At 39.2% G+C, this 13694-nt stretch overlaps 1 protein-coding gene across 5 annotated transcripts in view; it reads left to right on the forward strand.

The window, feature by feature from the left end:
* Positions 1-13310, forward strand: part of LOC121375833 (probable thiopurine S-methyltransferase) — a 35534-nt gene extending 22224 nt beyond the window's left edge. For all 5 annotated transcript variants that reach the window (XM_041503498.1, XM_041503499.1, XM_041503501.1 and 2 more), the window contains exons 4-9: positions 5193-5322; positions 6047-6099; positions 6429-6503; positions 7113-7198; positions 7769-7813; positions 12932-13310. In XM_041503498.1, coding sequence (XP_041359432.1) covers positions 5193-5322; positions 6047-6099; positions 6429-6503; positions 7113-7198; positions 7769-7813; positions 12932-13044 — 502 coding nt within the window. In that variant the 3' untranslated portion in view covers positions 13045-13310. The remainder of the gene's footprint in view (positions 1-5192; positions 5323-6046; positions 6100-6428; positions 6504-7112; positions 7199-7768; positions 7814-12931) is intronic.
* Positions 13311-13694: the final 384 nt, after the last annotated feature.

Genomic DNA, 13694 nt, shown 5'->3' on the forward strand with positions numbered 1-13694 from the left:
CGGTGTCGTTAAACAAAACAAAGTTTTGTTTGTTTAGGTAATGTCCTGCCATGTTTTGTCTTGGCCTGTCTTGTCTTGATCTGACCTGTCTTATCATAACTTATCTGGACTTATCTTGGTCTGTCTTGTCCTACTTTGTCCTACTTTGTCCTACCTTGCCTTATCTTGCCTTATCTTGGCCTGTCTTGTCCTACCCTGTCCTATCTTGTCCTACCTTGTCCTACCTTGCCTTATCTTGACCTATCTTTCCCTGTCATGTCCTGTGTTTATCTGATCTGTCGTATCATAACTTATCTTGGCCGGTCTTGTCCAAGTTTGCCTTGTCTTGACCTATCTTGGCCTGTCTTGTCTTGTCTTGTCTTGATCTGACCTGTCTTATAATAATTTATCTTGGCCTGTCTTGTCCTACCTTGCCTTATCTTGGCCTGTCTTGTCCTACCCTGTCCTACCTTGTCTTATCTTGACCTATATTGGCCTGTCTTGTCCAGCTTTGTCTTGTCTTGACCTATTTTGGCCTGTCTTGTCCTACCTCGTCCTACCTTGCCTTATCTTGACTTATCTTGCCTTGCTTCGTCTTGTCTTGTCTCTGCTTCTATAATTCTCTATACAGTTTTCCTAGATATATGTTTCAAGAAGCAGTGATACACACACACGTTTCAGTGACATGACCTTAAAGGCATTTGAAATCGTAATCTTCTGAGCGGGTGTTATACAATCCTGAATTAATGACAATGAATACAAAATCCTAACACGCAATACGTTTGCATCCAATCGACTGTGTCTCAAACGTAGTCTAGTACAAAATAGAACGTCACCTGGTCAAAGGTTGCAACTTAAAATAGAAAGAAAGAAATGTTTTATTTAACGACGCACTCAACACATTTTATTTACGGTTATATGGCATCAGACATATGGTTAAGGACCATACAGATTTTGAGAGGAAACCCGCTGTCGCTACTACATGGGCTACTCTTTCCGATTAGCAGCAAGGGATCTTTTATTTGCGCTTCCCACAGGCAGGATAGCACAAACCATGGCCTTTGTTGAACCAGTTATGGATCACTGGTCGGTGTAAGTGGTTTACACCTACCCACTGAGCCTTGCGGAGCACTCACTCAGGGTTTGGAGTCGGTATCGGGATTAAAAATCCCATGCCTCGACTGGGATCCGAACCCAGTACCTACCAGCCTGTAGACCGGTGGTCTAACCACGACGCCACCGAGGCCGGTGCAACTTAAAATAGAGTTCAGACCATAGCCATGCCAGCCATTGTACTGGTGATACATGGCCAAAAATTACAGTTATTTTCCCATATCATATTTATCTTCTCATTTGGTTGACCAAAATCCGGAAATATATCCGCGCAAATAGTCTGTTGTTGGTCTGTGATTATTTCATGGCAGAGAGCTTTGAAATGGCAACTATTAGACTAAAGTTGACAGGGGAAAGCATGTAATATCATGTGTAACTTGTTAACATTGATTCATTTCATTTCAACTTATTTTCGTGCTTACATGCAACTAAGGTTCAAGCACGCTGTCCTGGGCACACACCTCAGCTATCTGAGCTGTCTGTCCAGGACAGTTGGTTAGTTGTTAGTTGGTTAGGGTTAGTGAAAGAGAAGAGGGTGTAGTGGCCTTACACCTACTCATTGAGCCCTTAAGAACTCGCTCTGGGTTGGAGCCGTTACCGAGCTGCGAAACCTGTACTTACCAGCCTGTAGTCAGATGGCTTAACCACTGCGCCACCGAGGCTGGTATTAACATTAAAAAACCTTTGTGGTAATTCCAGCCCACGCACCCACGCAAATATAGGACTGTTTTTGTAAAATGGGTGTACTCCAGCCAGGTTTAGTAGGTATGTGGACAACAGGGGTTGTCCTGTTCAAGATACTTTGACCTAGGCAGGCAAATGTGCATTAATCCACGGGCCTACAGATATTAATAAAAGTGCTATAGCCACTAACATATAGAAACATATAGCGTAAATAATTGTGGCGACATGGGCGAGGACTTAGCTACTATAAAACTATGCTTTCTGGTATATCAAAGGCCATGGTATGAATGTTCTGTTTATAGAAAACGTGTATATAAAAGATCTGTTTTTGAGAAGGAAAGAAAGGAAGTAATGTTTTATTTAACGACGCATTCAGCGTCGGGCAGATGGTTAAGGACCACAGAGATACGTAGAAAGGAAACCCACTGCCGCCACACCATGGGTTACTATTTTCGATTAGCAGCAAGGTATCTTTTATATTCGTTATCCCATAGACAGGATAGTTTATACATGGCCTTTGATACACCAGTTGTGGAGCACTGGTGCAACGAGAAATAGACTAATGGGCCCATCGACGGGGGTCGATCTTAGATCGACCGCGAATCGGGCGAGAGCTTTACCACTGGACTACGAGCTACCCCTTCTCTTTCCGAAAGAGTATCCAGTATTGTAGCATCAGGTTTTCTCCCTTTCTCGCCTAAATGTCCAAATAATCATACCAAACAGGCGTAATTTAAAATGCGCTGCGTTGTCGCCAAACAGACATTCCTAGTAGAGAATGACAATGACTGTACTTTGTAATAATCGGAGTTATTTTCGCAAATCATCACGGTATGACTGGTTAGGCCTACGGTAAAGGTAATGTCAAAGTTAAATCAAATCACAACATTGAGGTTGAGAGGGTCATGTAACTGAGTCACGGAAGTCACGAAGCGCTGATCGGAGCAGGAGATTAACTTTTAACACTCGTCGTGACATTATGTAAACCGTAGTAACATGGGTTTATTTTTAAAATTGGTGACGTTTCTTTTGACCAAACATTAGCTATCGTAAGCCGTTTTCCTGATGCAATACCGAACACCACCAGCTGAAGATAAACATATCCGTGCTCGAACGTCATTTGAGCTGCCGGCATTCTTTTAAACGGAAGTAACGCCATTTGTCAACAGATTATTATTTCAATGATATTTCTGAATATAGGGCGGGACGTAGCCCAGTGGTAAAGCGTTCGCTTGATGTGCGGTCGGTTTAGGATCGATCTCCGTCAGTGGGCCCATTGGGCTATTTCTCGTTCAAGCCAGTACACCACGACTGATATATCAAAGCCTGTGGTATGTGCTATAATGTCTGTTGGATCGTGTGCATAAAAGATGCCTTGCTACTAATGGAAAAATGTAGCAGGTTTCCTCTCTGAACTATATGTCAAAATTACCAAATGTTTGACATCCAATAGCCGATGATTAATAAATGAATGTGCTCTAGTGGTGTCGTTAAACAGAACAAACTTTAACTGATTTTTTAAATTCAAAACATTTTACTTCGAAAACGTATGTAGACCCCCAAAAAAACAACAACAACAAACAAACAAACAAACAAACAAAGAAAACAAAGAAAAAACAAACAACAGCAAATAAAATAAAACCAACAACTATAAAAACATACATCCCCCCAAAAAAAAGAAAAGAAAAAAGAAACAAAAGAAACAAACAAACTTCGAACAAAACCAATCAACCGAAGCTGAAGAGGAACGCACATAGTCTTTTTTTGTAAACCGGTATTTAATGCTATTTGTTTTGCAATGGGACTATTTATCGTAACATCCAGTACTGTTTACATAGACCAAGACAATCTCGTATCCACAAATGTTAAACTGTGATACCTCTGAGACCCCAATTAATTGACTGGATCCAACAATTCTCTACATGGCTCTGGTGTTTATATAGTCATCGTATGTAGGCATCTACCAAACATTATATACATCTAAAATGTCTTGTATTTTCCAACTTTTGTCATGGTGAATTTTACTTGTAGAATGCAGGAAATGCCATTTCAGGACATCTAGTTTTCAAAAATTTGACTCTCTCCCTAAATGTCATTGTCAATCTGTCAGCCCCTCACTGTTTACTTGCATCCGCAGTTCCTGTTAGTAGGTTAAAATACAAATAATAAGTGCTATACATTGTGAATTGGGATAGAGTTAACACTATCAACACTCAGTTGGTATTCAACTACGAGGACAATGGGTGCTACGATCAGTTTATCGTCTGTTGTTTGATAAAGTGTGATTATAAAGTGTGTATGGACCACACATAATTGAATGGTGCGTTCAGGGGACATAGTGCTCGGGAACAAATTGACTGGTAACGTTAGGCAAAAACAAAAAACCCACCCCCCCAAACAAAAACACCCCAACAACAACAAAAAACTCTCACAACAACAAACAAACAAACAAACCCCAGTCTATCGAGCAACCGCGACCGCTCGACCTCCTGACCATGTCTTAGATCTATCTCTACGATGAGGCTACCCGAAAATCATTATTCTCATACAGCGTATGAACACATTCAGAATGTATGCTTTCGGATCACAGTTTCCGTCATAAGTAATTTCAAATAAACATTCACACACGAAGTGAAACGTGTACGATAGCATATAACTTGAATGAATAAGTAAATAATAAATAAATAAATAAATAAAATATTAATACACCTGCATCTACTTTTCTTATGCATTACAGACGTCTTAATATTGAGTAGTAAGAGTGTCACCGTTGTAACATGTAATAATCTGATAAAACAAGTTTTACACTGGTGTAATGCCGGGATACCTTTTTAAACCATTGTTGTATTCGTTTTATGTAAATGATTTTAAAAATGAATTATTTGTCAATGGGTTTCTTGCCTCTCGGCTAAAGAATACTTAAGGAAGTCTACTTTTATTATAATTATGTTTACGGTTTGCTTCTTTTGACTAAAACCGTTGTTTTATTCGTTTTATGTAAATGATTTAAAAATGATTTAATTGTTAATGCGTTTCGTGACCCCCCAAGCTAAATAACACGTAGAGAAGTCTACTTGTATTATAATTATGTTAATGATGTCTTTCCTTACTAAAACAACTCGTCATTGAGACCTATTTTGCCCCATCAGTATGATTATTTATATCTTGAATAGCCATGACCCGAATAAGAAGCAGGCAAGACGGGGAGCGAATACGTTAACTCGTCTACCTAGTATATTACACCAGTAAATAAAAAAGCCAATGTAAAGCACAGCGGCATCCACCGATTCTCAAATCACAATATTAGGTCTCGTTTTCTTGTCCCTGTTAAAGTGTAAGCTCTTTGTCATTGGATATGTAGACCAACGCAAAGATAATATTTCACACAGTTTTCCCACTTCTTTTTTTACAACTAGGTTACTAGAACAGGGTCATGAGGTGATCGGGTGTGAAGGAGTGGACAAAGGCTGTCAAGAGTTTTTCCAAGAGCACAAAATGCAATATACAACTTGTCCAATGAAGTCTTGTGAGGGAACTGTGTACCAGGTACAGGAATGCTCATTTTAAAGCCACAGTTGCACGGATTTTGATATAGTAAATGGCCACAGAAAATATTACCTGAGAATACATACATTTAATTCGTTCGAAAACGTACTTTATTCAAGCAGCTACATGGTCGTCATGTTTAACTGAATTTTGGCTTCGTAGTCATATATGGAAGAAAACTGTTTTCGTTCATTTCTAAATACTGTTAGTTGGTTAAAATGTTTGCAAAACAGCTTTTGGTAGCAAACGTTGACCTAGTAAATGGCAACAGAAAATATTGCCTGAGAATACATACACTGAATGTTTTCCAAAAATTACTTTATTCAAGCAGCTATATGGTCGTCGTGGTTAACTTGTTATTGATAGTTTGGTTTACAACTGAATTATTACAACGTAGCCATAAATGGAAGCTATTTCCACACTGATTATATAATATCATTTCTAGATACCGCCAGCTGGTTAAATTTTTTGCAAAACACCTTTTTATATATTATATATATATATATATATATATATATATATATATATATATATATATATATAAGTACAACATTAGACAAATATACATATACGGCCAGAAAAGAGATAAATGTAATTTTATTTTAACAAATCGTCTAAAATATTTAACTGGAAGCCCTTGCTGGTCTAGAAATGAATAAATGAGTAGTAAATAAATAATTTAAAAACAAAATACCATTATATTTCTTGGTTTCTTTATTTCTAGGCAAAGTGTTGTCCTCTAACTATATACAGATGTGACTTCTTCGAGCTTAAAAGGTAACCATGTCATTAAAATTATATCAACATATATAACTGTACCTGTATATGACCAATGGCTATAAAATAAAATATTATATCTTGTTCACCTTTTACAATAACCGTCTATCCAGCAAAAAAAGAAAAGAAAAGAAAGAAAGATAATTTGTTAAAAACAATTATATATTAATAACTACAAAAGATAATATACAAATAAAGTTACAGTAATTGGTTAGATGCTGAATACATAAATATAGGTGTATGATTGTTGCGGAATGTCAAGTTTGCGCTTATTAAAATTTTTAAACATTTGTGTTTGCTATCTGTATGACTAATGCTATTACTTTCAGCGATGACGTTGGTCAGTTTGATTGCATATGGGACCGAGGATCTTTTGTAGCAATTCCAGTCACAGACAGAAAAAGGTGAGAACCATTAAAAAACAACAAAGACGAATATTTGTGAGTGACTGTTTCTGTGGGAGCTGAAGAAAGGGAACTGAAAATGGTATCTTTTTAGGACAAAAGAAGTTAAAGTTTGTTTTGTTTAGCACATTAATTTATTAATCATCGGCTAGTGGATGTCAAATATTTGGTAATTCTGATGAATAGTCTAAGAAAGGAAACCTGGTTCATTTTTCAATTAGCAGCAAGGGATCTTTTATATGTACCATCCCACAGACAGAATAGCACATAACACGGCCTTTGATATTCCAGTCATGGTGCACTTGCTGAAACGAGAAATAGCCCAACGGGCCCACCGACAGGATTCGATCCCAGACCGACCGTGCATCAGGCCCACATCCCGCCCCATGTTTAGGACAAAGTCCAGATAGTATATCTCGATGGATCGCTATGAAAACAATAAGGTGTTCTTAGAACATGTTATGTGTATTAGATCTGCATATTGGTTAGTATAGCAGAACCATGCTGCCAGTATCCCAGGTGAAGACGACGATGAACAAAACAACGTCGCTGCTGCTACTGCTGAATGCATATTAAATAAGGTACACCTATACTGTGCTTGGTTTTCAGGTATGTTGATGTTATTGTCCCGTTGATGAAATCAGACTGCAGATATCTTCTAGACTGTTTCCTTGTGAATAACGACCAGTTTGGAGGTACATATAGCCAGCTTTAACTATTCTGCATTTTAATTCACACACACACACACACACACACACACACACACACACACACACACATTAAGATTGTAACAAATCCCATTTTGAGAGCTTGTCTATTTGTCTATCCAAGGCCTCGCGGTTCCAATCCAAATAAAGGAAAACACCTTTTCTAGCATCTTCATGTTAATTTAGTTTTGTACTTATATGCACTGCAAGTCAAGGCACGCTCATCTGGGCGTTCGCCTCAGTTTTGTAAGATGTCAGTCCAGGACATGGGTTAATTATTTATCAGAGAACTTTCACCTCCCTACTGTTATGTTTCACTCTCGATTTGAGCCAGTAGTGAGATGCGAACCCAGTAACTATCAGCCTTAAAGTCGATGGTTTGAACACTATGACACCTAACTGGTGCTGCATGTACCTTCATATTACACACACTGAAGACGGTTTGTTAAATGGGTCACTGTGATCTACATGTTTGATTTGACTGACATTAATTATAGAACTGTTCCAGTTTACCAATGTGTATGTTTCTGTTTATTATCGTTATGTTTTGCTATTCAGGTCCGCCCTTCAATTGCACAGACAAAGACGTCAGCACATTTTATGGTAAGTAATCGGTGTTCCAGAAATGACTTCAGAAGAGATTGTTTTCTTTCCAGTACTCAAAACGAAAGAAACAGAGGATACGTAAATGGCTTTATTTGCATATAAGTAGATTCAAGCTAACCAAGTGCGCATAGGCAATGATATCTGTAAGTAGCTTTAAGCACATTTCCGAAACAACTTAAGTCGTGTTTCATTTAGTGGCGCATACACCATTGCTGGTAATATAATCACCAACAATCTACACGAAAAATACAAAGCCGTTATCGTGATCAAATCGTATCTCCGTACAAGGCAGAGTTTAAAGGGCATTAACTAAGTTGTGATTGTGTCCACGAATCACTGACAGGTGCTCGGTCATCAGGAGGATTGCCACTCCACAGGACACCACAAGACATATTGGTATACAAAGATACTGGTATGCAACGGAAATAATACCGTGATCGTCCGTTTATGATTGAGGGGATTTAGTTTTGTCCCTTCGGAAGGTCAGTGCTCGTACGCATAACGGCAATGATGTGTAGACTATGTATGTATTCATTCGTGTCAAATAACTTCAGCTTAGTTCGAAATAGAATAGTCGTGAAATTAAACCTAAAAACACCATAAATGAAAGGTGCTATGCTTTAGTTTACTGGATGAGCGTCGTGTATATCTACTCAAAAGAATTTAAGGATCAAAAATTTATAACCAAATAAGTTTCAGAGTGTATTAGATTGATGATGTAAACTACACCAAAATTTTTATTTATTGTTCCATATTTACAAAAAACCACAAATAAAGGTCACTGTATACAAGAAAGTCACATGACATGCTGTCAAAGTTGAAGGATGTCAAACATGGATTTTACACATTAGAACATTCGTTTAATAGTGTGTGAATCCACCCCTGGCGCGAATACACTCGACACATCGTTGCCTCATGCTGTTGATCAGACGTCTGAAGAACTCTTGGGGAATGGCCTGCCACTCTGCCATAAGAAGTTGACCCAGATCATGAAGGTTGGCCGGAGGGGCATGGTTATCCCGAACCCTCCTGCCTAATTCGTCCCAGGCGTTCTCTATTGGGACCAAGTCAGGCGAATATGCTGGCCAATCCATCCTGGCGATACCTTGTTGTCTGAGAAAGTCCGTTACCACCCTGGCGCGGTGGGGTCAGGCATTGTCATCCTGCAAAACTGCCCCGCCGCCAATCTGCTGAAGGTCTGAGAGAACCAACGGCCGGATAATCTCATTCAGATAGCGGATTCCATTCAGATTGCCATCCACCATATAAAGGGGGGTCCTGTGGTGGATAGAGATGCCGCCCCACACCATGACGCTGCCACCACCGAACCGGTGACGTCGTTGAACTGGAGACTAAACCTGGACTCATCAGTGAACATCACTCGACCCCACTGAACACGTTGCCACCACAGATGAAGCGTGCACCAGTGACGTCTGGCCGTTCTGTGACGTGGTAGGAGTGGTGGTCGAACAGCCTGGCGACGGCAGCGTAGATTATTGGCTCTCAGATGATTGCGTATGGTTTGATCAGACACTCGAGTTCCAGTCGCAGTCCGCAGATTGTCACATAATCGGCGTGCAGTGGTTGTGCGTTGACGTAGAGCCATATTGGTGATGTAGCGGTCATCTCTATTTGTAGTGCTTCGGGGTCTTCCCGAACGTGGACGATTTCGAACAGAATTCGTTGCTTGGTACCGTTGCCACAGTCGGCCAACGACACTCTGACTGACACCAAGTCTCAGAGCTACATTTCTTTGCGTATTGCCATCCTGAAGCCAAGCAATAGCCCTTCCTCGATCTTCGATAGTCAGTTGAAGTCGTACCATTATCGAATTTGGAGTGTGCACCGTACACGAACGCAAGCTCCAATTATACACAAATTCAGCATTGGGAACATGGAATACACGTGCAAAGCGTGCAAATGAAGCGCTTTGTGAAAAAGCAAGTTATGGGCACTTAGCAGACCTTTCGCTTTCGCCCTAATTTACGTGCAAATGTAAGCATGTTTTCGCCATTAGCACTAGTCGACAGTGTCAGTGACAGTGGATTTTAATTCATTTATGGGTTGCTTAGACCCACTTTCGTCAAAATGGAACAATACCATGCGTGACATTATGGTCTAGCTAATATAATTGACATTCAGAAAATAATGTCGAAAATATCGTCTGACCCTTAAATTCTTTTGAGTAGTATACTTTGTGGGTGTTCGGTGATCTATTGCATTCGCTGTTCAGTTGACAAGGTGGCAGACGGGCAAGTCTGAGAAAAATTACAAATGATGACACAGTAGGGCCACAGTTTGAAATTGGGGCGGCATAAATCACGTAAAGATACGACCAGGGTCGAAAATATCCACAGTATCATGGCAGGTTGGACCAGCATCTCGAGGCGCCTATTGTGTGAAGGCAGATATTCTCTACCTGATTGAAATCCGATCTCGAGAAAACAAAGAAAAGAATCTTTCAGGACACCGTAACACAGTTTCCACTTCAACAGGACATAAAATGAAACACAACTACTGCTATTCGGTGTCTAATGGCGTATGGTTATTGCAACACGTCGACTGCATTGTGACGGACGAAACCTGCTGTCGCCATTTCGGCTACTCCTATCGAATGTCAAAATTAATCTTGCATGTTCACATTCCTGTTGCCCAACCAGCTGGCTAAATATTTGAACAACTGGTCCACAAATGTCAATATATTAGTCCTTTTAAATAAGCCCATGGTCTTAAATACAATAACAGAATTGAATTGAAATGAATTGAATTCCTGCTGACGGGAACAACACATACCATAGCCTTTGAATTACCAGTCATGGGGCACCGATTGGGTCAGAAAACGCCAATGAATCACACGAGGTACACGGATCCTACAATCCATAATATATCATGGCTGTGATCTACCACTTATAATTAGCAACATGATTCGACTCCAGATTCCAAAAATGATTGTTAAGTGATATTGCAGGGGTGTTGCCTGCTTTTCAGAAAGGGGCCCCGGAAAATTTTGTATTTCTAGCAGCCAAATGCTGCATTCTAGTCTATTTTGGAAGGCAATTAAAAATATATATCTGAGATATGAGCAAAAATAATTTTCGATTTTTGCCATTTTTAGTTTTTAAAAATCATGCTGGCTCAAAAAGGGGGGTTCGTACGAACCTCCTGAAGTAAAGTACACAAAGCTGCTCTAGCTAGACGTTTCTAATAGTCCGTTTTAATGAGAACGCCGCGCCGCATCCACGCTATATGAGCCTTTAAAGTACACAAAGCTGCTTTAGCTAGACGTTTCTAATAGTCAGTTTTAATGAGAACGCCGCGCCGCATCCACGCTATATGAGCCTTTAAAGTACATAAAGCTGCTTTAGCTAGATGTTTCTAATAGTCAGTTTTAATGAGAACGCCGCGCCGCATCCAGGCTATATGAGCCTTTAAAGTACATAAAGCTGCTCTACAGTCAGTTTTAATGAGAACGCCGTGCCGCATCCAGGCTATATGAGCCTTTAAAGTACACAAAGCTGCTCTACAGTCAGTTTTAATAAGAACGCCGTACATGCAAACTGTAAGACCGCGACTGACGGCACACCAAACGTGACACTACTAAACTGACCTGGGGTTATATAAAACAAATGACAAAGAAAACACGTGACAAAGAAACTACAAAAACTTGTAAATGAAATGTTATTCAAGTGACCTTAATGCACTATGTCAAACGGAAAACAGGTCACATTGGTTTAAAGAGGAAGTTGTTGCTTCAAACTACTCTTAGCTGACAAGTATTTTTCACTTTCTCGGGCATACATTAACAATCAGTTGATCTTAGTACTTACTAGACTATATCATTTGGCTGGGAGCGGTTAGGTCAGTGATACTATAGGCTATACACTAGCACGTCGCCGGTACTTGCATTCATTCTTTTGATCTTTTATCCTTGTTTTTGTTCTTTGTTGGATGAAGTCTTTATTGACTGTGTTTGGTAGAGTGAACAATCCCAAGGAGTACGGAAACGTACACGTCACCTTATGTGTGTGGTACTAAGAGCGTCCCACTTATTTCATGATTCCATTATTCACCTAGTTTACAGTACATGGTAACAGAAACGTGACTGCATCAGCTTCAAAAGATTCAAAACTAATTTTAAATGAAACATTTAGTTATACACCGTGCTTTTCAAGACAGTGCCCAACAGCTTAGGAGCATCATCACAACCCGCCCCCGATCCAGAAATCACACAAGGGCAACATCTCTCCAACATTGTCACCAAGAACCTGATGACTTTGTATTGAGTAGTAATAATAAGCTGCAATATATCATTTTTGCCCACCAAACTATTATGCCCGGAAACAACAGATGCAACAGAAATATTTAAAAAACAAAACTGACCGAAAGAATCAAAACATAGTATTTGAGTTGCATATGTTTAATCGTAATAACATTTTGGCCAAACAGTTTATATTTGTGTCAAACCCGCCACCACTCCTCGACAGAACAACTGCAGCAACAAGAAGAAGAAAAAAAAACAGAAAACAAAATATGTAAAACAAAAAAAAAAAAAAAAAAAAACAAGGGGTGGGGTGGGGGGGGGGGGGGGGGGGGGGGAAATGGGGTGGAGAGAAAGAACACAAAAAACCCCACACATTCTAAACCAAGGTATTAGTATGTTAAAATAATCCACGTGACACCGCTATAAAGACCTGACGTGCTTAGAAAGCAAAAATAAGTTTGTTTTGTTTAACGACAGAACTAGAGCACATTGATTTATTAATCATCGGCTATTGGATGTCAAACATTTGGTAATTTTGACATATATAGTCTTAGAAAGGAAACCTGCTACATTGTTCCATTAGTAGCAAGGGGTGTTTTACATGCACCACCCCACAGGCAAGGTAACACATACCACGGCCTTTGATATTGCAGTCGTGGTGGACTGGCTAGAACGAGAAATATTATAGACCAATGGGCACACGGACGGGGTGCTTAGAAAGCAAGACATACGTCGATATCCCTTCAATTCTTAATTTTGAAAATACTTTTTTTTTTACATCCAGAGTGACAATTGTAAACATGTAAATGTTTGTATCTTATGCTATGATTGTTTAATCTCTGTTTTACCCATAGGATCATACTGCACGGTAAAGAAGATAGACGAGAAAGATGCGTTCACGGAATGGCAAAAGAGCTGGGGCATTTCCTACTTCGTTGAAGAGATATACATGATCGAATTAAAGTAGAAGGCGTAGTGTTTGCACATCATTTATCTGGCTTACTGGATAAATATGCAATATTTGACTCCTTCTCCAAGATATTCTATATTAACCAACATTTCACTGCCTCACTGTCGAAATAAGCAATCTTTGACTTTTCCTCTAAAATAGTATGTATTATAATTAAAGGGACATTCCTGATTTTGCTGCATTGTAAGATGTTTCTGACTAATAAAATATTTCTACGATTAAACTTACATATTAAATATATTTTCTTGTTTAGAATGTCATTGTCTGTATATTCAACGTGTTTCTGGTCGTCTTAATATTTGTAAGAAGCCCAAACTGGTTTTTGTCTTCAAATAATTCGTACGTATGAAAAAACAAGATTTTAGGAAACCAAATGAAATTTAACCTAGTACAAATATTAGAACGATCATAAACACTTTTAATGCACACCACTAATATTTTATGCAGAAAATATATTTGATATGCAATTACAATCGTTAAAACGTCTCTCTTAGTCGATAACATCTTAAAAAAACCGCAACAAACTCAGGAATGTCCCGTTAAGCACCATCAAGTTTAACACACTTCTGTCGATATAAACAGGATGCGACTTCGAATACCATCAGGACTTTTCTACATTATCCGTAATGTTGGTTGCACAAAATATC

The sequence above is a fragment of the Gigantopelta aegis genome, chromosome 6 (genome assembly GCF_016097555.1).
Source record: "Gigantopelta aegis isolate Gae_Host chromosome 6, Gae_host_genome, whole genome shotgun sequence".
NCBI lineage: Eukaryota > Metazoa > Mollusca > Gastropoda > Neomphalida > Peltospiridae > Gigantopelta > Gigantopelta aegis.